General features: G+C 37.2%; 1 protein-coding gene across 1 annotated transcript; it reads right to left on the bottom strand.

Annotated features, from left to right (window-relative positions):
* Window positions 1-632: 632 nt before the first annotated feature.
* LOC121417096 (dual specificity protein kinase CLK2-like) lies at window positions 633-21,118 on the bottom strand. Its single transcript, XM_041610673.1, has 13 exons — window positions 20,939-21,118; window positions 14,821-14,975; window positions 13,999-14,188; window positions 12,571-12,664; window positions 11,903-11,972; window positions 9,691-9,804; window positions 9,061-9,151; window positions 8,322-8,397; window positions 7,619-7,713; window positions 6,434-6,563; window positions 5,816-5,898; window positions 4,837-4,916; window positions 633-4,076 (listed from the first exon to the last, which is right to left on the bottom strand). The coding sequence occupies exons 1-13, from the start codon at window positions 20,987-20,989 to the stop codon at window positions 3,812-3,814; spliced, it is 1,494 nt and encodes a 497-aa protein (XP_041466607.1). The 5' UTR covers window positions 20,990-21,118; the 3' UTR covers window positions 633-3,811.
* Between the last annotated feature and the right edge of the window lie 3,569 nt (window positions 21,119-24,687).

The raw sequence follows: 24,687 nt of genomic DNA on the forward strand, positions 1-24,687 counted from the left end.
GAATTCACAAAGGTGGTTTTGGAAACCCACGGTTGGATCCATGGTTTATGCAGATTTCCTGTATAAATTATGCTCAATTTAGCATGTACTGGGTGGATGTATGAGAAATTCCAATGCTGATGTGCGCTTTTGTCACAGTGCGCCAAATTGATGCCTGTTACCATGGTTAGACATGCTATTTTATTCATGAGTCCACCGTTACGAATTAATGAGTCCACTCTTCAAACAGTGGACTCGTGAATAAAATAGCGTATCTAACCATGGTAACAAGCGTCAATTTGGCGCACTGTGACAAAAGTGCTAAATTAAGCGTACTTTATACATGCAATCTGCATAAACCATGGATTCAACCTTGGGTTTTCAAAACCACTTTTGTGAAATCGGGCCAATCAAGTAGACCATGTGATGAGTAGACGAGTTGGCAATAGACAAGTTAGCAATTTACCTAGAAAAAAATCATGTTCTTACAGGTCTTCACTGAGAAATGAGATTAGTTTGGATATACATGATCCTCTTACACACCATTCCTCATCTTTCACTAATCTAAGAGATTCAAATCTGTGTCACTCATCACACATCCTTTGCAAGAACAAACACAAAAAATCAACCATTCATTCTCCAATTATTAAGGATGACATTTATACACATTTATTGTTCATAAAATATTCATACAGAAGAAAACATACATTACAAAAAGTCAATCCTCCATTTTTTCCCCAATTAGGCAACAATGCACCGACTACTGCGATTACTTCATACTCGGCGAGGTATCCTATCCAATATTTCCATTTATTAGTCAAGAGATATAAACGGAGTAAACTAATTTCAATGCTGACCAACTTAAATGTACAGTGAAGGAGATGATACAAATTAAATATAGAAATGAATCCGGGACTATTTTCTTTAAAGATAGTCTGTATTGTCCGACAGATAAAATGTCAACGCAGAAGGTAAATAATAAAGCATCTCCTACACTTAAAATTCCCCCAATACTTGCGTTATTCATAATAATGTCATAGTCTTTCAATATTCAATGGGAATTCTAACATTCCTCCTTATAATAAACTGAAAAAATGAATAAGACAGTGGAACTGAACAGAAGAAAAAATAAAAGTAAACTAATCCAAAGTCAAAATGCATGTGTCTGAACTGATTTTTTGTTCTTTGGTGGGGGAGGGCAATTTGACCTTCAAAGAATAACTTTCTTACATTTTGTAATAAAAATGTTAATTTGTCAACTGTACTCTTCACTTTTCTATATTTTGAGGACAGGTCAAGTCACAGCTATAATCTTGACCTCAAAGAGTATTTGCCATGTTGGTTACATCTTCACTGTTGTTATTTCTTTACCAATCTTGATGTGGACTATCACCAAGTTTTTGAATTTCAACCCATGCCACACTAGATATTTCAGGAAATTGATATGCAAACTTGAAATGTCTTCTCAAAGAACTAAATCACACTCTACAACCAAAGACATAAGCAATTCTAGCGAAAACTTGACAAGAGGACGAATTTGAAGCTAATACCTTAAATATTTTCGTATTTGAAACATTGAGATTCGATAATGTATGAATGAGTAGTGTGGCGTTGACGATGATCAAATAGTTTTTAAACATACCACTTCTTTCATCACATTGCTGATATCCAGATATAGCATATTCTGTATTCCCAATCAACTGTCAATTATCCCAGACGCAACAAATTACATCCTTTTCTTTTAGATATTACAATGGAGTTATTTCTTCCCTGATGCTCAATATGTAAATTCATAAATACATTATATCATACAATACTATTAACAAACACTTCATATGATGAGTAGAAATGCTGATGTAAAATTGGGCTATTATTTAAGACCTTGTTATGAATTGAAAACAACAAAAAATTTGGTTTCAATTTTATGAAAAAAAAAGGCTGCTGATGTAACTGAGGCAAAATGAGTAATCAAATACTCCGATTAGATATGAACACAATTATTTATAACCATGGATTTTTCTTTTGTCAGACTAATAAAAGGTGTGAGAACAAGGAGTTTAGGTCACATGTCGTCAGAGTGATGTCATCTCAAAATATAATTATGCATGTACCGTGTTCCCTCCTGCATTCATTATCGACATTAAGAACATGAACACCATGATCCTCGCATCCCAAATCCAAGGAAAACCCGAAACCTAAATGCCAACTGGAATCTTTACAAAAACGAGTTGCTTTATCGTAGCACATAGGTGATACTTCTTGCATTACATAACTGGCAGTTGGCCATCATTATCGATACACACCTCACCATTAGTGTAACCATCATTGCTAAAGCCATAACCCGCAGCAATAGCAATATAATCATAAAATACATTAGTTCAATAATCATTCAAATTATTTGTCAAACAATTAACAGCCGGCAGCATTCCCTAAGTGACATACTTGCAATTATTTGGCATGCTGTTACACTGTTATACAAAAACACCTTCATTTGTGTCGTAATACTGAACATTTGCATATATATAGTGTTACGAATGTAATAAAAAGAAATAGAAATTAATGAAAATAGTACAGATAATCAAAGCGAGCAAGTGAGAAAAATGAGACATAGTTTTCTCAAAACTATTCAAACATTTTTTTACGGAGTGGAATAATATCAAACCTCAACGACTTGGTATTTCAACGTTGGGCCTCAAAATTTTAGTAGTATTGAGGACATGCCTCTTTTCGATGGGCACATTCCTGAACTAGACCACATATATGGAAAATAATTGAATGGCATAAAAATTTCTAAGGCCACTGACCAATGAGAGGGGGAATCGTGACCAATTACAAGGGCATCCAGTCATGGACTTAGAATAATACCAACCCTGAAAAACATATGCAAGTACACACAACAAGACCTTCTGTTGACTGTCGCTTCGATCACAAACCTTGGGCCCCATAACACTAAGTTAAATAGCAATCAATCCCAAAACAAGATTTTGTGATGGATAGCATTGACCACAATGTAGAATAAGTTGTGAGAATCCATCATAAGATCAGTCACAAAGGTTTGTGATGCATGACCCTGGTTGTATTAACCACAATCTTACTTGCAGTTCTGTGGCAGCAATACACTAGAGTTTTGACAAATGTCTGGCCGAACGGATTGAAACTGCAAACCAAATTCAAAGCTTCAACCACGTGTGAATCCGACTAGTAACATGTCTACCTGATAGTTAAAATCTCAATAGATGACACTGGTGATGCGCAAATGTGCTGCAAAACATTTGCAGTTTGAATACATAGCAGTTTGATCTAATGTTTAAAATATGTGGTATTAGTAAAAACAGTACATAGTGTTAATCTTTCAATCATTATCTCCACTGGTTCAACAGAATTGGAGTGTCATACACCGTTTATATCTTAACTCATTTCGACCTGTAACTTCACCCCCTTGCATTTAGGATGTTATCAGCTCACAATTGCATGATCCTGTATTCTTCATCTGAATCCAATTAAAAATGGTTCTGAAGTAGTAAAGACAGGGAATAAAGACCACGACTCATACTGCCTCCTCGTACCTGTACAAGTATATGTGTAGGGACATAGATATGATCTTTACTTTCTTCCATATCTTCTTCCTCATACATTTACAAGTATGGGTGCAGGGGCAAATAGACATTCTCACTTTCTTTCATATCTGCCTCCTCAAACAAGTACAAGTACGCATGCAAGGGCAAAACAGATATTCTTCACTTTCATATCTGAAAATGAAAATAAATAAGAATGGAAAGAAGGGGGAAAGCTTAAAGACAAGAATAAGAGTCTCTGTTAGTATGGCCTAGCGTCACCTACTGATACTGTGCATGTCTCTGCTTCCTCCATAATGGTGAATGTCCGCAAAGTAAGGGTGTTCTAAGACGTGACCCAACGTCGCTCTCTTGAAAGGATCGAATTCTAACATCTCCTCGATGGCGTCGAAGAGAAGGCGGTGCTCGTCGGCATCGCTGTCCGGATAGTAGCGTAGCGGGTGGCAGTTCTCGCAGACGTAGCGACCGGACGAGCTGTCCTGGTCCCAGTCGACACGGTCGTGGTAGAAATACTTGCTCTTTCTGAAAGTGGAAATACATCAAAGTCTCATTTTACTAGCCTCCTTTATGTTGCCCTCACCTCTAGTAATTTTACACACTCAAATGCCAATCAAATGTACCATGACAAAATCTGAAATGGTTTATATCAAATATAAATGGATTCTTTCTACAACCTGAAACTGATTTCTTAATTTGCAGACTGTCACTGGTCTAACAAGAACTATTTCACAATTTTTCTTTTTTAGAAAATTATTTGTTGATGACAAGATTTTCTTTAAGTACCACAACGAAATATCACACATTTTGTATAATCTTGTGGAGGGGGGAGGGGTTCAAAATGAGTTAAGTATGACTTAAGAGTCGCACTTAAATTTCCAGTTGCGTGCTGTATAAAAGGCATCACTAGATTGGTCAACTCATGCTTAGAGGATGTACGTTAATGTGTTTTATAGCCCAAAGAGATCCGTTTCAGAAAATGTTATAATTACAAATTGCAGAAAAAAAATTAAGCTAACGAAATAATTCAATTTGATCGACTGGTAATAAATGTGAATAAGCATTATTATTACAAGTCTTAGTGACATGGGACCCAGGTGGGTGTTTCATAAAGTTGTTTGTAAGTTACAAACGACTGCCGATCCTTTTTTAGGTGCTAAATTGACATCAATGTATATTTGATATTCATCATTTACCAATAGGGTCACCAGTCGTTCATAAAGTTGCTCGTATCTTACGAACAGCTTTATGAAAGACCCACCAAGGTGTTAACATTCTTTCTTACCTTGTTCTCTTGATCATCCAGGAAGGGAAACTCCCCAGTATTCTCTCCATCATGGCAAGATGCTCTCTGTTATCATGGGTCTATGACATCGATATACAACATAGAAACAATGAAAATAAAGATTAACCCAAGAACTGGTAACATCAGAAATTAAAATGTTCACAGAACTGAGCAAAGCTTAAAGAAAACTATGGATAAATGAAATCTGGGTAAACAATTTTTCAGAAATATGTATAATTACAGAGTAATGAGTAAAAGAAGATAAGAGAAAATACTGAAAAATGCCCGTCCATTTAAAGTGGGGTCCCACATGTTGTTTCCTGTGTTGGCCACACGATAAGCATGCGGTAATGAAATGGATATAATTTCAAGCAAGCCTGAATTATTTCCATTTAAATTTGTTGATCTAAATAAATAAGCATTCTGGCATATGATAAACAGTTTAGGATTGTTTCTTTACATTGGCTTTCAAAATCAAATTTCCATACCACAACTGAAACTTGGCTTTATGACACCATTCCACAATAAACCTTTAACTGCCACTTCACCCGCTTTTTCTTCTTTCCGTTTGGTCTCATCCCCACATGGTGTAATCCTAGTTACTCTACAAGTTTGTCTACTAACCATTTTGATCTGGCAGCCCGATCAAAATAAATCATAATTTTTTTTCTTTCTTTTTGATATAAACCAATTACAAAGCATAGAATAGGCTGAAAAATTTTCTGTAGTTTTCTGATGTACAATCACTATATTTGTAAGATAAGTGCTCAGAGACTTTTTAAAAGCAAATTAAAACATTGGGTAGAGAGGGAGCTAGATACGAAACAATGTCAAATGTGACCTTTGAAGGCTGAAATATTATTCAACTGCCACTACACTTTGGTATGATTAGAATGTTAAATGACTACAGACCCTATAGCAAAGCTTTAGATGGGCTTTAACACTGTTGCATGTAAAGATGAAAGCTGTTGATATTCACCTGAAATAATGTAAATCCGGTGTAAAGTTCAAATATGATACATCCAATACTCCACACATCACACGGCTGGCTCCAACCAAGCTCTGTAATACACAACAGAAAATAATACTAAGCTGCAGCAGAATCTTTAAAATGCTCCGTATATATTCTTAATGTAGATTACAACAATAAATTATTCTCATATGAGCCATCACTTGCAGAAAGTTCAGGATCAACCAAGAGACACAAATTTTTAGCACAACACAGTGCTCGATAGAATTTATTTGGAGCTTAGCAGCCCTGATTAGTTCTCCGCATTTTGAAACAGAGGATTATGGGTTCAAATCCCAGCCGAGGTGTAGTTTCTTTCAGCCAGATAGACCGACGTAGTGCTGCACTCAACTCAGGTGAGGTGAATGGGAACCCGGTTGGAGGAATTCCTTGAATGCACAGCACTAGAAACGGCAGCTCAAGCCAGGGTAATAAGATAAGTGAGCCTCAGAATGAATTATTTCAAGATAGATGGTGATTTATAAATGGCTATCATAATTATCATTAATACATCAGCAATACTAAAGATTCAATACACTGGTATAACGATAGGAGAGGGAGATACAGTAAATATTAAAATCTAAATACCTAGGATGACCTCAAGTGCCCTGTAATGCCTGGTTGAAACAATTGTGCTGTGGTGTTCATGGTCAAAGGTTGCTGATCCAAAGTCTATTAGTCTGATATCACAGTTCAGTACTTGCCTCACATCTTGTTTCTGAAAAAAAAGATAAACAACATACATTTATTTCACTTTCATGCAATATATTGAAATCGGTAATATGGCTTTCTAAAATGCATTTCAAATTCTTAGTTCAAATTTTTAGATTTATCAATACAATGAGATTTAATTTGATCTCAAAAACTGAATCACCCCATCCCCCCCCCCCCAGATTTTTCAAACAGGTAAAACAACCTCGCCTGCATTGAATACAATATCTCACGGAAATATCATTAACCCTAATTCTCCCGGGGGGGGGGGCCATAATGGCCCCCCCTCAACAATTTTTGCGATATATCTGCTGCGCGAAATTTTTTCACCTCGCAGCTCACTGACTTTTTACATTCAAGTCTCGCGCAAATTTTGAGACCAAAGTTGTGACGCCCGGGTACGCGGTTACGACATTACGCAACATTATGCAAGTGCATGTCAGACCCAAAATTGCTCATAAACGTGATTTCATGTACAAATCCAATGCAAATTGCATATTTAGCCAAAATTCATAAATGTATCATTATTTCTACTTTTACTGATTAAACTTAATTAATTTTGCCTTGTTTATGATCAGAATTATGTCTGGAACAATTTCCATTGAAAAAACAATAAAAAACAAAAAGTAAAAAAACAAAGAAATACATAAGAAATTCATAAAACAATAAAATACATAAGAAATTTATTTCCAAACCAAAGTTTTTTTGAATTACGATTGTTAAGAATGCTACAAAGAAAAAATTTACCAAAAATTAGCATTCTAGGAGCTTTATTTAGTGAATTAGAGCAAAAAGTATGATTTATGCATAAATTAGCATAATTAATTCATATAAAATAAAATCTCATTATTTTGGAAAATTTTACCATACAGCCTTGTAGATTACATCGCACACTACCAGCGTGCAAATTTTTGCGTCGCTCGCGCGATCGGCGGCCGAGATCTTAAGGGGGGCCATAATGGCCCCCCCCCCCCCCCCCCCGGGAATGACAAGAATCAAAATACCCCGGGAGATTTAGGGTTAAGTTATAAATAAAAATATAACAAAAATTAATCATCTTACCTTGGCCGGATCATATTTGATAGATGATCGACTATCCAAAAAGAGAATGTTCTCTGGTTTGAGATCTGTGTGTGTAATCTTCATATCATGTAGAACTTGAAACAAAAGAGAGGGGAGAAAACAGAGAGGAGCAGACAAATGAAACTTTTATCAACCAGTACATGAGACAGTTTATATTCACTTAATCTACCAGCAATCAGTCTACTTTTTTATACTCAAATGCCCGTATTCTGAAGTCGGGTTTAACTTAAACTCAGGTTTAAAGTTGTGGTTTAAGTATGGATAGCCAATTGTTACATAAATCACTGACAGTAGAGATATATTTCAGCTCATTTGGCTCTCAAATCATTCAAAATTGTAAAGGAAGTATAAATAGATGAATGTCTTCACCATCGATGAATCAGGAAAGGGCACAGTAAACATAAGAAACAGAACTAAATACAAATTTTGACACTTTTGGCTCCCCATAATTATAGCACAGAGTTAGACCATGGTCTAAGTTAAATCTGACTTCAGAATACGGGCCAAAGTGTCACTCATGAATAAACTTCCAGCACAGTTTTTGGTTAACTTGCTGATCTTTTGCTTCCAAATTACGACTAAGTCACATAACGCTGTACCTTGCACAGACCTTCGAATATGAAAATGCCTGAACCTGCCCATACTTTGATAAAACATGAAGATTCATTTATCATATACTTACATTTGACAGCTGAGCAGAGTTGGTGGGACATTCGTTTAATTTGATCTAAAGGGTAAGGCTGGTAGTTGTTGTCTTTCTGTAATGTAGACACAATGTAAAGAAAAACTGAATAATTGAAAGTTTGATTTATTGTGAAGTATCATGGTGACAATGAATATTAAGTTTTTCAACCTATAGATACAAACATTAATTAATCTTCCAAACATGAAAGGAAAAAATATAAAGAAGTTAGAAATTAGCCACAAAATAAAGTCAGTGGAAAGATTTCAATTTATAGTTTCATTTATAATTAAATATTATTGGCACTATTTGTGTTCTCATTTTGATTTCATTTATTTATTTCCACATTCCAATAACAAAAGTGTATACAAGTGTAATATTTTTTCTCAGCATAACATAACAATAAGTAAATGACATGATGAATAACATATGCATACATATATTCTAACAATCTAATTGAAATATATTTACACCTCATAAATTTCTCCTTTTTTTGTAATTATCAAAACAAATAGCAGAAAAAAATATATATACATATATCGGCATAATACATTTTGGAAAGTGGGATGCCTCCATTAGAGCTTGAAATTGATAAAGGCCTCATTAGAAAGCTCCCTTCATATTGGACTGTGGTTTACTGCGAGAAAACACTTGACAGTATGCTTATTGCTTCTAAAACCTTGTTGGTTCACGTTTTTCCCTACCTATACTGTAGTATTCCGATTTTCAGTATACTTACCAGAAAGTCAAATATACTGAGACCAAGAATCTCAAAGGATATGCAGACATGGCCGTGGTAGTCAAACCAGTCGTACATCTTCACACACAAGCTACAAAGAGAATGCAAAATGAGAGCGTAATGGCTCCAACGCACAGACGTTTGAATGAAGCATAGGGTTAAGATTTTAAAGGATATAAAAATAGGTGGATCACATTTGTTCACCATATAAATGCATATAACTGCCAGCCCAGAAAGTCCATAAACATGGGCAAAGGATTAACAAACATGCCTCTGGGTTTTCTATAGCTTTATCAGTTTACCTAGGGTGGCCTTAATAGACAGATTTGAGAGAATATAACTTTATATGAAAAAAGAATATCAATTGGAAGAAAATAAATATTTACTTAAATTACATTGAATCTCAGAGGTGAGCATGCTATAAAACCGATTTTCAATATGCCATCAGGATTTTTATCTAGGTAAAATGTACATGCAAAAAGCTCTGGTCTTAAATACATGCATAATGTTTTATATTGAAAATACATAACGTTGAATTCATTAATTCCCTAAAACTGAAAAGGCAAAAAGGTCATTTTTCAAAACAGAAAATTATTTTTCTTACTAAAATATTATTTTCAAAACAAATACCTTTTTCCAGCTCCTTCTTTTTTGTTGATTTTCTCTAGGACATTGATTTCCAGTTTGGCAGCTTCCCTGTACTTCTCGATGTTCTTGATGATTTTCAATGCTTTTTTAGTACCCCTGAAAAGAAAATAATGCAAGTGACAACCTCATGCTAAACAGTAGACTACATGTAGTTTGTAAATGGCCCATGTTGCAGATAACCTACATGTTATCCACTTACATCGCATCAGGCACTCATGAGATCGTTAGGGACAGTGATTTTCCATTTAAAAAAATTGCCTTTTCCGTTTCAGAAATTTTAAATTCTGTTTTAGCATGTCAGAAAAACGGCAATCTTATTAAGTTTCATGTCAGTAGACAGAAGATTTCAGGACAACTGGACAAGTGACCTTTCTCTGAACAAGCTCCTATACTATAAGAGTGTTCCCAGTGACGTCGTCATCCTCCATCCATGTTGGAGGGCTAAACAATAGAAACATATTCATCAAACTGTGATAAATCATTGTTTACATGAACTGGTGCACAGGTTCCCTATTGTTGTATCCTCCAATATGACTGCTCATAATATCGCACAGGAATGCTCTATTGTATCTACAAATTTTCATTCAGACTCGTAATGACTTTACCAGATGGGGATATTGATGCTATGTCTGATTTGTTTGTTTAAATATTTAGCTTAGTACTTGACCTTTACAACAGAACTATCAACATTTTAGTGTCAGCACTGATGAAATCTAACACAACAGCCAAAATATGTCCGAGTGGCCAGAGTTACACTTGCACCACCTTTGTGAATTCGGGCTATAAATTTTCAAACACTATAGTGGGTGGTACTCTGATAATGAACAACAATGCTAAGCCTAGCCTAACTCAGTAATGCCTAGATGTTTTTATTGCTAATCTAAAGCCTGTGATTAAAAGTTACAAAAATATTAATATTGCAATTTTTTTTTCAATTCGATGCTACATTTCATTTCCATTCAAACATAATATAAAGTAATATGAATTATATATATATATATATATATATAGGGAAACAATTACACGACACAAGTATAGTCTGAATTTCAATAATTTCAATAAGAGTCCCAGGTGGATTATCTTTGTCATCAGTGTTTAAGAAGGGAGACAAATCCTTGCATCCCATAAACATCATGATCAAAGATACAGATTTAATCTATTCTTAGTACTGGTGACCTTTTCTTGCAGGTCGTAAACACTGTCGTTTATCTAACTGTTACCACAGTCATGGTCAGACACCCGAGTGCCTCTCGGCAACTAAAAACTATTACGAGACCTCTATTTCAAATTTGTCTGATCTGATAATTTGTCAATCAAATAATGTTGATGAAATGCCCCCCCCCCCTTCAAGTTAATTCATTGAACTAAAAGCCAAGCAATGCATAATAAAAAATTAAAGTAACAAGTGGAATGCCTCTGGCCGTCTAACCTGCATCACGCGATTTAACATAGCAGCAGTGCTGACTTTGAAAACTACTTTAACTCGCACAAGATGTTCAGTGATACTTGATTACTCTTATGTCCAAGTTTTATGAACTAGACCAACATACTTTCAAAGTTATGATGGTAATTCAACAAATACCCCCAATTTGGCCAAAGTTCATTGACCCTAAATGACCTTTGACCTTGATCATGTGACCTGAAACTTGCACAGGATGTTCAGTGATACTTGATTACTATTATGTCCAAGTTTCATGAATCAGATCCATAAACTTTCAGTTATGATGGTAATTCAACAGATACCCCCAAATCGGCCAAAGTTCATTGACCCTAAATGACCTTTGACCTTGGTCATGTGATGTGAAACTCATGCAGGATGTTCGGTGATACTTGATTAACCTAATGTCCAAGTTTCATGAACTAGGTCCATATATTTTCTAAGTTATGATGACATTTCAAAAACTTAACCTCAGGTTAAGATTTTGATGTTGATCCCCCAACATGGTCTAAGTTCATTCACCCTAAATGACCTTTGACCTTGGTCATGTGACATGAAACTCAGGTAGGATGTTCAGTAATACTTGATTAACCTTATGGCCAAGTTTCATGAACTAGGTCCATATACTTTCTAAGTTATGATGTCATTTCAAAAACTTAACCTTAGGTTAAGATTTGATGTTGACGCCGCCGTCGGAAAAGCGGTGCCTATAGTCTCACTCTGCTATGCAGGTGAGACAAAAATGGATAAACTTACCCAGACATGTTATCCCTGCATTGAACAACTTTACCAAAGGTTCCCTCCCCTAATGTGGAGGTGATTTCATCTAGAGGAGAAAAAACATGACAAGCATTAGAAATTGGTCTATGAAAAGATAGATCCCTGCAAAAAAGAAGAAATCACTGCCCTTAACATACATGTAGCAATAGCAAAAGAAAAAAAAACATGTTTTTTTTAATACCATGGTATTTTCCTAGCAAATCACACACATGACAAAAGGTACAAAAGTATCTACTTTCCTAAGTCAAACAAAATGGAAAATTAGAGTGGAAATATTGAAAATTCCTAGCAATTTAAACATCTGAATATTATGAATGACAAAGAAACAAAAATTGAAAGGCTAAAGAAAATAATCTTTCATGCACTAGAAAATATTAGTCTAGTAATAAGCAAAGAAGTACAACTCTTTGCATAGGACAGTGATGTTTTGAAGGACTTAATAATTTTTTTTTCAAAGTACATATTCTTTCGAGTCAATTCATTTGACTTAAAAGGTAAAGGAAGGGCAAGTATGAGGATTTTTTCATGTTAATTTTTTAGGAATGTGTTGTGGTATGTTGTGAATGTAAGAGATGTAGATGTCAAGGGAAAGTTGTCACTTGTCTTAAAAGGAGCGCTACAAAATTACGAAGCTGCATGTGTACATCTTGCTTGCAAGCAGTCGCCCGGTCGATAGATCAAATGACCCTCATCATCATCTATAACGCTTGCTCTGTGCCCTTCCTCCCTATGCCGACTCTACATCGGGAAACAACAGAAGCCACACCAGAAAACCATGCCGACAACAGGCCAGCCCCGCCCAAAGGTCACATGACAAGATCAACAGTATGCAGGAGGCACACATCCATCAACAGCCCGGTTGGAGTGAGTAGAAGACGGATTGGTTCGTTGACGGATTGGTAGGGTTGTAGTGCATGTAGCGATGGTGGTAGTGGTGGTGGTGGTGGTGGAAGAGGTTGAGTTGTTCCGTTTGGCGGCGGGGGCAGGTGGGCAAGTGAATGGAGGTTGTTTGGTGAGCAACATCGTTTTGGCCCACAAACGGTTTCATGAGGATACATACAGAAGATAAGATAGGGATGCAAATGGCATACATAACTAAAATCAGTGTGCTTTATCACCATCACTCTCTTTCCTTCTTTGCAAATGTCCTGATAACACACATAGTCTCTCTCTCTCTTTCTATCTCTAGCATTCTCTCTCTCTGATTAAAATGCCTCTTTGGCATAATAATGTCAATCAAGGCGGTAATGATCCACTGCAAGTATCAGACAGTGCCTGCTCACTTTCTCTTTGTTCACCCTCAATTATCTCCAACATTAAAAGGAGAATTACCATCAATAATCTGTAATATTGACTTTATAATAAAAACACAGAATAAAAATTTGAAAAAGTGAAAGTTATCAGAGTAGCGGTGGAGCTCGAGTGAGACCTTTGACACTTTCTTTCTTTTTTTGTAAAACGTTTTTAAAAAATCAGAAAAGAGAATATAAAAAAACCCAAAAAGCAAAACACTAGTTTTACAAGCAACAAGAAAATAATTTTTCATCCTAGCTGAATAAACTTACCATATATGTACAAATCATCATTCACTACACTTTTACAGCATTACTTTTTCAACACTAAACTCTTGTAAAAGCCCCATATTAACATCTATTACAAATCATTGTAAATAAGATATGAATATTAAAAGAGACTAGTCAGGCTACCTTTCATATTCCTAATGTTGAAAATGCATTCTGCGAGTTTTCAGAAAACAAGTCAAATTTAAAAATGGGGCTTGGATGTAAGCATAGCAAAAGGAAAATATATTCTGAAAAAATGCTTCTATAATATAATACTTATCTATTGTTTGTTCCTTTTCTTCCACAGTAGCATTATTAAGAATGGGAAGAAGTGATGCATAGAATAGCATTTCATGCACATTTGCAGTGCTTCAGATGAAATATCAGATCAATAATTTAATTCAGTAATTTACATTATTTTATACTCTGAAAATGAAGCCCCACCCCCTCTTTCTACTATCAAAGTTAATTGACCATTAAAGCTGGTGACTATTCAATAGGGAAACATACCGTTGAGTAGCTATCTGAGCGTCTCCGTGGCCTCCGGTACCTCCTGCTGTGACGTTTTCTGTGTTGACTTTCGTGCCTGTGGTTTTCTCTGAAGCGGTCGTCGTAGTAGTTGTCTCGTCCCCTGTTGCGGTCAAAGTCTCTGCAGTGTCTGCTCTGGGGTGATGGTGACGGCTCTCGGTAGTAATCTCGACTGAAAATGGAAATTACAAACATTGGAAACTCTAAATTTCTAAACGAATTTGACGGATGATGCAATAGCCCAGATTCGCATTCCCCAATATTAATGCATAATGATTCAACTACATGGATTTTTTCCCCCAGGGGGAAATGGTCACAAATCATTAATTTGACATGTCAGTAATAAATACATAATAATAAGACTCCAGTTTGCATCTATTACTTGTTGCTGCGTTTTGCAAGCCTCTATCAAACTTTCAAGTTGTCATGTACATTTTTATCCACAAAGTATGCATGAAATTTAAATACGTTTACATGCATTCTATTGGTACATTGTACAATAACCAGTGAGATAGATGGATAGTTATAAGTAATAGCCACATCAAAATTTTAAAAAAAGAATGACAGGAAGTGTAGTAGGGCGAAATTTAAATGGGCATGGTGACGGTATAAATATCCTGACTATATATACACAACCTAAATATCAATTTGGAACTGAACATAAGTGAAACAAAGTGAAAGATACATCATGTATGTTTCAATCTTCAATGTCCTACATGTACATCTGGTTAGGCTGACATCACCTGCATGCTTACATATTCACCAATTCACTTGCACTGGTAATGGTGTAATTTGTACACGTACCTTCTTGAGCGATATCTGCAAGCACCGTAGTCTTTGCTATAAAAGTCTCTGTCATCTCGGTCCCTCTCTCTGGCATAGGATGGAGTCCTCAGTTTTCTCCTGTGACGGTGGCGACTGGAGTACCTGCTCGGTGATTGGTACCTTGAACGAGGCATCTGGAGGAATTTGAAAAATGATCAGCCACAGTAAATAAGTGTTCAGCAGTTTTTTGCTTCACAAACAGGTGAGCCTGCCTTAGTCAGGGACCATCAACATTTGTTTGACTTTACTTGTTGTGCGTGCTGTCGCCAAGCGAAAGACAATAAAACCAAGATGGTGACGTTAACATGGTTGCAAGTCTTTTCATAACATTTTTCTCTTCTTTGAATGAATTCTAGTTTAAAAATGAAATCAATATTTGTAGAAATGTCGGAAATTAAGTTGTAACCATGTACATGACTTAGGGCTAGATCTTTTAGGAGAGTAGAAATCTCGGGGGCGAAAGTTTCAGGTTTTTGGCGGTACATGCAGATGAATGCGGAGCAATTCTTGGCTCCATTAAGGGTAAGCATACCCAACGTTCTCGCTACCACGCGTCACGGTTGTCGGGTGCCGACAACCCTGAAAATTTTCAGGGGAAATCTGACAACCGTGAACTTCCCTGACAACCGTGGCCGACAACTGTAAAACAGGCCTAGATCTACAAAAAACACTGAATATATTTAATAACACAATCTGCTTTTCAGATTCTAAAGTAAACTTGACGATTATTTCTTCCAAGATTTCTTGTACTGCTGGTTTCTTTCCAGGCACGTATATTATTTTCATTTTTTTTTATTAGTCATCTTTTTAAATTCATTGCAAATAAGTGTTATCATCACCAATAATAATCTTTAATTATGTTTTTGAAGGTATTTCATTCATTGATGCCCATAATTAGTAAATTAATTATAAGGATTGCGCATTCAAAGAATTTAGATACAGTTATAAAATTACCGAGGAGCTGAATCAAGGTTGTGAAATTATTAGCGCCACCAACGGGCTTCCTTGTATTTCCGTGGAAGAGACAAGCGAAGTCACTTTCGAGGCCGAGGTAAGCGAAATTTGCTTTTTTTAAATGATTATTTTAAAATAATTTCCTATTTGTTGCCCCCACTGCTACTTACCGGCAAGAGCCCCGGTGCGTAGCGAGAAGGAGTTTCGTCAAATATTACTTCAGCAATGAAGCGATGTTTACCGACTAATTTGAAATCCAGGGTCAAACACAGTCTATTGTACGACTACGAGGTTAGTACATACTAACCTCGTACAATGTGTGAGTGCGTAACGCTTTGCATTGATTTATGTGTAAGATAGTTTTTGTGTATAGTCTTTTCCTTGTAGTGTCTTTGATATAATTATGAATGAAGATAAATCGCGCGCCCTCTTTTGGCTTTTGCTCATTAGACAAAAAATTTGAGAACTTGCAAGGTTGGACTGTATTTTGTCAACAAGATCAGAAGAAAAATCAACGATTATATGATGCTCTTTGAGGGATATTCATCACATTAGGAGGAATAAGGAATTGACCTCACATCGTTTGGTAAGTATCGTAGGAGGACTTCATTCTGTAAATCCTCTTCTGAAATTTATGCATTGTTGAATGCACCATCCTAACCCAGGGAACTCCCGCCCGCTACGCGGGAGGGAGCCCAGGACCTTACGTGTAATTGACCATACTCGCCTGACTAGCGTGAAGTACGGTCAAAATAATTCTCCGAATAAATAGTTAAATCAGAAATCAAGCACTTACCACGATTATATGGATGATGGTCTAACGAGTGGCAGTTTTCCTGACATCTTGGCACAAACTGGAACACCAAAAAACGAAAAGTTCTCTCCTTCTACCCCCGTCTCGATCAGCCATTTTTTTATGAATCGTAACAAATGGCCGATCAAGACTGGGGTAGAAGGAGAGAACTTTTCGTTTTTTGAGGTTCCAGTTCATGCCCAGATGTCAGGAAAACTGCCACTCGTTAGACCTTCATCCATATAATCGTGGTAAGCATGGTAAGTGGTTGATTTCTGTTTTAACTATTTATTCGGAGAATTATTTTGACCATACTTCACGCTAGTCAGGTGAGTATGGTCAACACGTAAGGTCCTGGGCGTTCCCCGGGTTAGCACCATCCATGCCTTTCAATTTTCCTGTACACGGCAGCAGAGATACACCTATATGCCTGGGCTGGGTCATGTGGGTGGGCTAAGCTAAGTCAGACTGCATTCAGAACAATCCATACATGTAATTGGTAAGTATGTAGGCCTAAATTCCACCTGACACCACTTGTTCACTGCTACCACCCTGCCTGTGGGGAATCTACAGATAGGACTATGGTATGCCAATGTTGCACAGAGCACACACTTTAAAAAATCATTAAAATATTACTTTTGTGACCAAAATTACTAATTTCCATAGTTTCATTAGTAACTTGGGAATAATTTTTGTATTAACCAGAGCGCTCAAAAACTTGAATTTTGGGCATATTTTTGTGTAAGCCCTCTTTTGGTGAAAAGTAATATGGCAAGAAAATTTTCATTTTTTGATCTCTATTTTTAATTAAGAAAAAAATGATTTAAAGAATCAAATTTAAATAAGAGCCAAGTTGTAGGAAAAATAGGTGTAATGAAAACTGTCAGTGTAAAAAAAATCAGGTGCTAATGCAATTTCGTACCGGCCAGTTACCAGCATACCTCATCACCAATATTTGTTCCCAAATGTCATGACAAGTCTCTCAGTCACATTTCGATGTCAATATATCCACCACTTTTCAAAATATCGTGATCAGGAATGGCTGTATTTCGGCTTCGATATCAACTTCGTTGATCGACACGGCATAGACATTGCTTCGCAGATCACTTGGATTCACCGTGCACCGTAATGTTGATATGAACTGAAGTTAGCAACCAAATCATGCGAAAATGTGGCGAACAAACTGCCAGCATGCCGCATGCGAATCTATGTTCGCATGATTTGGTTGCTAACTTCAGTTCATATCAACATTACGGTGCACGGTGAATCCAAGCGATCCGCGAAGCGATGTCTATCAACGACGTTGAGATCGAAGCCGAAATACAGCCATTCCCGATCTAGACCAAAAGCTTCAGTCTCTGTATTTAGTAGTGCTGTAGCTCGGTTCCTTCAACTCGGTCCGAACCCGGCTCGTAAATCTTATCAGAATCATAGCTCGACCCGGAGAGGCCCGGTAACCCGGTCCGGCTAAAATTGATTTATGTCCATGCAAAAGTACAAAGTTTTGACCTACTTGACTCTTATCTGTGACCGACGTCACCTTCTGACCTTGTTCTCAAAAGACGATACAAACCCCAAAAATATTTAATTCATTGTTTATATCATCCAGTAGTAATGTAGAGAGGAATTGAGAGTTTGAGACGATACAAGGCCAAATCGCAATTCCTCACATCACCAGTGCAGCGGTCAACAGCACAGTCTGTGCACCGCTAGTGATTTACTACGAAACATGTGCTTTGAGATCATTTTTTTTTGTTGTGTGTGTGTGTGAAATCAAGAGGCAGATTACAAACCACATTGTTTATTATGTTATCATTCTGGTGACCCAATTTTCAAACAGGCTCTCACAGAGATTGTTTCTGTCTATCATAGGGCAGATTTTTTTGGAGGGGTGGAGGTGGTAGAAAGAGTTAATTTCTGAGCGTATTTCATTCTTCATATTTGCTTTGAAGCAATAGAATATTTTAATCAAACTATTTTTTTGTGTATGATTTATTTTTATCTGTCTTATTCTAGCCTTTAGCTACCGGTAATAATATTTTTAATAAAAAAATGAATCAAAATACATTTTTATTTCATATTAAACTTTGACAATCGGTCCAATATCATCCTACCCCCATATCATCCATTTAGTCATCTCTCACGTTTTTTTGTTTTTGTTTTTTTGCTCTTGTACACATACCCCCCCCTTCTCTCTCTCTCCCGGTAACGGCACCCTCCTCTTCTCGTCCGTCTCGTCCACCCTCTTTTAATGTATCCTTTAAATGGGAATTAAATTGTTTTGCACCCACTCCCAGCTGAGCTATTATTTTCGGATCACCGACTTTGTGGAAAATGTCAACACAACAGGGTTTTGGGGGAGGGAGGGCTTTTATGGTTAGCAGAAAAAACTGGTATAAAAGATATCTCAATAAACCGGACAGATTATTTTACAAAAAAAAGAGAGAAATATTCTGCATGTCATCACAGTCATAATATCAAAAGGAAAACTTCTTGAGTTATGACCATGCCTAATGGACCAACTGGCCTTTACTTGTAAACAAATTGGACATTCTCACCCAGTGAAACCATTACTCTCAGCCAATCACATGACCAGTCAGACGATATCACATGGCAGGTACTGTGTGCATGTGCGCCGTTAGCCGGCTAGCTATATCATCTCGATCCCTCACACACAAGGCCATAACTCAGACAGGAGGTCCGATCATGATGGGGGAAAAAAAAAGGTAGGGATGGTTGGCCTTTGACCTGTCCCCTCGACCATCACACTAGGTGGATGGATTGCTTGTTAAAAATAGTTTCACAACTTTTATTGTGGTGACAAATGACACCTCAAATATTATCAAACAATCCGGGTTTATTTTCCGGGTTCGAGGGATTCAAAGTGAAACCCGGCCCGTAAAGCTCCGAGCCGGTCAATGCCAACTCGGCAGGATTCAGCCCGGTAAACAATCCGAGCTACAGCACTAGTATTTTGGTTGTTCCGCTGAACTGCGTTGGCTCACTCACCAATACATAGACTGAAAAACTTGGAGGCCCGTACGTACAGACAACGTATTTTAGCAGCAACGTTAGATCGAACAGCGGGAACCCGATTTTCCGATCGTTTTTTTGTACATAAAATGTCATATTATGAAAAAGAAATCACATCCATATTTACGAAAAAATGTTTAAAATTCAGAAATATCGTACCTTAGACCTCAGTTACCGCTAATTCTTTTGAAATGATGATCGAAACATCGTCATCTTCGATCCTTTCGTTGGTCAAGGTAAGTTGCCATCTTGGATGACGTCATCATCATTACAGACGTATTTACCAGTCGCTACCTATTGCGATTTGTGCCGCTGCTTTGCGCTGCGCTTGGACATATTGATGTGCGTGCGTTCGGAACTTGTCGCTCGCATTGATTGGCCAAGATATCGAAAATTTAATCGGAAAGCCTTGATAAAAGCACAACTCGTTGACGGTTGCCATATTTTCCTCTCCGGCAGAAAGTAAAAAAATAAGGAATAACCCGGGGAATAACTCATCGGTAACGTATATTTTCAAAATATTATAAAATGTATATGATATCAATAGAAAGATTAGAGTCTAACGAAAATAGTGGACCTTCGTCCAAGATAATATGTCATTTAGAATCTAAAAGAAGTAACAAATCTGGACAAAACCCGTCCGCCGAATTGTCGGACCAGATTACACATGAAGGCTCGTACTGACACATTGCCGTCGGTAAATGGGGATTGTAGTAAAATGTCAGAAATTGTTGAATAAATCCCCAGAAACGACGGTTATTCCTGTCTATTACTGATCACAATATTTTGAAAAGTGGTGGATATACTGACATCGAAATGTGACTGAGACTTGTCATGACATTTGGTAGCAAGTAATATTGGTGATTAGGTGTGCTGGTAATCACTGGTAATCGGCCGGTGCGAAACTGCAAGCCGCCATTAGCGCCAAAAATCAAGCATTTGCCCCAAAGAAAAAGAGAAAATAAGCCAAAATTGCCACCATTATTTTGCCACACAAGGATATATAACTGAGAACAAGGTTATATTATAACCTTGTTCATTGAATGAGTGCCCGACACCGACACAATTCAAAAACACAGAACTTGATTCACTGCCCCAATCACTCTGCACTATTTCTATTTGCTAGGCCCTTCATCATGCTGCAGTCTCATAGTCTGCACTCTACATCATTCATACATAACATGTTCACAGCTCAGCACAGTACACAAACACATTGGCAGTCAGTCGACTGCACAACAAATGGTCGGCTGGAGGAGTGAAGGAATGCCCTATCTTTTTAGATCGCTACATATGAAAGTACCAAACAGAGTTACATACCGCATTGCCTAGAAGATCCTTGATTCTTTCAACAAAGTAAATTGTATTCATCAATAATGCAAAACTTCATATTTCAGGAGAAAATGCATATTTTTCAATACGTTAACGTTTTCGTTTCGTCTTTTTGATCAATTTTTTGTTGCTTTTTTTTTCGGCGCGCGCGCATAATGATCGACGAGCGGATCGGACTCGACGCGACGACGATTGACCGAGCTAGCCGGCGCGGCGCGCGTGTGTGAGGTGAGCATAGAGATGTATACATCTCTATGGAGGTGAGTGATTGATTGATTGAAAAAAAAACGCCTAAAAATGTTAAGATGTCAAAAAGGCCCAAATCAGGAGAAGGAAGGGGGGGGGGAGGGGACGTAGGCCCGGCTATGTTAATGTAGAGTGAAACATATAGGGGTAGGCCTACTTAATTTAATTTGGGGGCAATATTTTTAAAAGTCTCGCCGATGAGATCAAGTGCGCCCCCGGGAAACCAATGAGAGTTGGAGAAACTTTCTAAATAGTACGAGAGAGCGGAAAATAGACATTTTTAATTGAATAGCTAATTTGTGATTATATCAGAGCATCTATTGAGCACAGGCCTGAACACCTAAAAAAGGCGGATATGTGCGCTTACGATTATATTAGCGGCAATATATAGTCCTAGTAGTCATAGCAGAATTTAGAAGTAATAGTAGTAATAGAAGTAGTACTAGTAGTAGTAGTAGTAGTAGTAGTAGTAGTCTAGTAGTAGTAGTAGTAGTAGTAGTAGTAGTAGTAGTAGTAGTAGTAGTAGTAGTAGTAGTAGTAGTAGTAGTAGTAGTAGTAGTAGTAGTAGTACGGTAGTAGTAGTAGTAGTAGTAGTAGTAGTAGTAGTAGTAGTAGTAGTAGTAGTAGTAGTAGTAGTAGTAGTAGTATCATTATCATCATTTTAATTTTTCTGCTATTTTTACAATAAACTTTTTGTGAGACTCTTCCTCTTTAGAAACGGAATCCTCGAAAAAGAAGAAGAAGATGATGATCGAAGAAGAAAAGAAGAAGAAAAAGGGAGAAAAGAAGAAGATCGAAGAAGAAGGAGAAGAAGAAGGAGATCGAAGAAGAAAAGAAGAAAAAAAGAAGAAGTCAGATCGAAGAAGGAGAAAGAAGAAGGAGAAGAAACTGAGAAACCCAATGTATTTCTAAGATATGGTTTCGAAAATAATTTGATGGTTACATGTTTTTTCTTTCTTTCGTTCTTTTTTGGGGGTTGATTAAACATTTATAATACACTGAAATTCTGGATTTCAGATGAAAATTGAGATTAATTCGAATTGTAATTTGTGTACAGTGCCAAGAGGGGATGATGTTTAGAAATCAGTGGCGGATCCAGTGAGGGGGGGGGGCACATCTGGTCCGTGCCCCCGCCCCCTTGTGAGCCATAATAAAAAAATTATAAATATAGTATGCGCGTAGTGGGGGGTGGCGCCGGGCCCGGCCGCCGGGTAGGTGAAAAGGGGCGCCAAACTGGAAGAAAAAGAGGAAAAGAAATGGGAGAGGAAAATAGGGGGAAAATAGAGAAAGAGAAAAAAAGGGGAAAATAAAGAGAGAATGAAACAAAAAGAAGAAGGGGAAAAGAAGAGAAGAGGGGAAGAGAGAGAGGAAAAAAGTATTAAAAGAGTGCATGGGGTGCCAAATCGATGTTCTATCGTAGGGGGGGTCGCAAAAATTCATATTCGACCTTTGGGGCGCCTATACCCGGGGCGTCAATTTGATGTTTGACTTTGGGGCGCCAAATTAATGTTCGACCTATATAGGGGTGGGGGCGATAAATTGATGTTCCACCAAGGTATATAGGGGCGCCAGTTTGATGTTTGACCAGGGAGCGCCAAAGTCATGTCTGTCCAGGGAGCGCCAAATTTATGTTTCACACAAGGGCGCAAAACGCATGAGTTTGGCGCTCGCATCAAAATATGTTTAGTTATAGATACCCATCCTTTTTATGATTACCAGTTCTAGTGCTTAGACTCGTTCAAATTTCAGGTCAGAATATCAGAACTTATCAGCCGCGCTCCGTGCTCACATCAAAAGATTAATTAGATGGGTGACCTGTTCATGAGTACAAAAGTGCTTAGGAATGTCATTTTTTTATCGGAATATTTAAAAATGTTAGCTCATGCACGCTTCGAGCTCGCATCATAATGTTAAGTTATGCAAGTCGTCCCATACAAGGATCCAGGGGGCCGCCCCCCCCCCCCCCCTATTGGCGGAGCAAACAAAAAAAGGGGGAAAAGGGGGAAAGAAAGAAAAAAAGAAAAAGAAGGGAAAAGAGAGGATAAAAAGGGAGAGGAGGAAGACAAGTGAATAAAATAAGATGAGGGGAAGACTTAGAAAATAATCATACAAATCTTTCATGTCACTTTATAAAATTTTTGCTCGCGCTTCGTGCTCGCATTGCCTTTTAGGTGATCTTGCTCAATATGGAGCTAAAAATATCAAATTTTTCAATATATAAAACATATTTCAGCTCGAAAATCGAACTCTCATTACTTTGTTGATTCACAAATTGTATTTTTAAAAGTGTTCTGCAAAAATTTATAGTTTTATTGTCTGAATATTAACATTTTCTGCTCGTGCTGCGTGCTCACAAAATTGTCAGGTATACCGATTATTTTCGTGCATGTATTCCATAAATTTCTCAAAATTTCCCTATTCAGGTCAGATTGTCAAAGCATATCGGCAAGCGCTGCACGCTCGCATTTTGATTGGTGAGTTATGTATATCTCAATATTGAATATCAAATGTTTTTAGCTCGCGGTTCGCGCTCGCTTTATTGATTTTCATGATAAAAGAGCTATTTTATTAGAACACAAATGGCTTACAAAACATGAATAAACATGATATATCATTTTTAGGGGTGAATCACATTTTTTTTCCACTCGCGCTTAACGCTCGCATGTATTGTTTAGTTTTATACTTATCTTTTTCATGATTAGAAAACATGCTTAGAATTTTCATTCTTCAGGTTGAAATGATTTAGCTCACGCTTGTCGGCGCTCGCACTATTTGATAGTTAAAATTCTTAACGTTTTTATGGACAAAAAGCAGCCGTTACTATATTTTTTTATTAGATCAGAACGTATATTAAAAATTCTTTAGTTGGATACACATCTCGTTTAGGATCGCAAACATTGCCCAGAATGTTTCAATATTTTAGGACAAAATACATGAAATAAAAAAGCTCGCGCTTCGCGCTGGCTCGCATTATTTTGAATAAGGTTTATGAGTTTAGTATAATTATATAAATGTTGATTTATAAGAATAAAGCTTAGAAGGGCTTAGAAGCGACTATTACGACTACCTCTTCAAATTAAGAAACAAACAAAAATCAACTTCGAGCTGCCGTTACGGGGAAAATGTGGATAAAAAAATTCCGGGCCCCCTATTGGCGAAGGCTGGATCCGCCCCTGTGTCCTGTACTTGATTACCAATAGTGCTTGTCCAAATCATAGGTCAGTATATCAAATGATTTATATTCAGCTCGCGCTTCGCTCTCGCATTGAATGATTAGCTGGGTAGTTGAGCATAATAGAGGCAAGTTGAGCATATAGGGGCAAGTTGAGCCACCACCCCAGGCCAATAATGAATGAGTCAGACATTATGGTGGTGTCATCTGTATTGATGGCCCATTACATAACCCTTAACCCCAAGACATTGTTTCCAACTTTGAAACAAAAAGTACCCTTTTATAGAGGAAAAATACAAATTTCAGCCCAAAAAAGTAG

This window comes from Lytechinus variegatus, chromosome 1, assembly GCF_018143015.1.
Source record: "Lytechinus variegatus isolate NC3 chromosome 1, Lvar_3.0, whole genome shotgun sequence".
NCBI lineage: Eukaryota > Metazoa > Echinodermata > Echinoidea > Temnopleuroida > Toxopneustidae > Lytechinus > Lytechinus variegatus.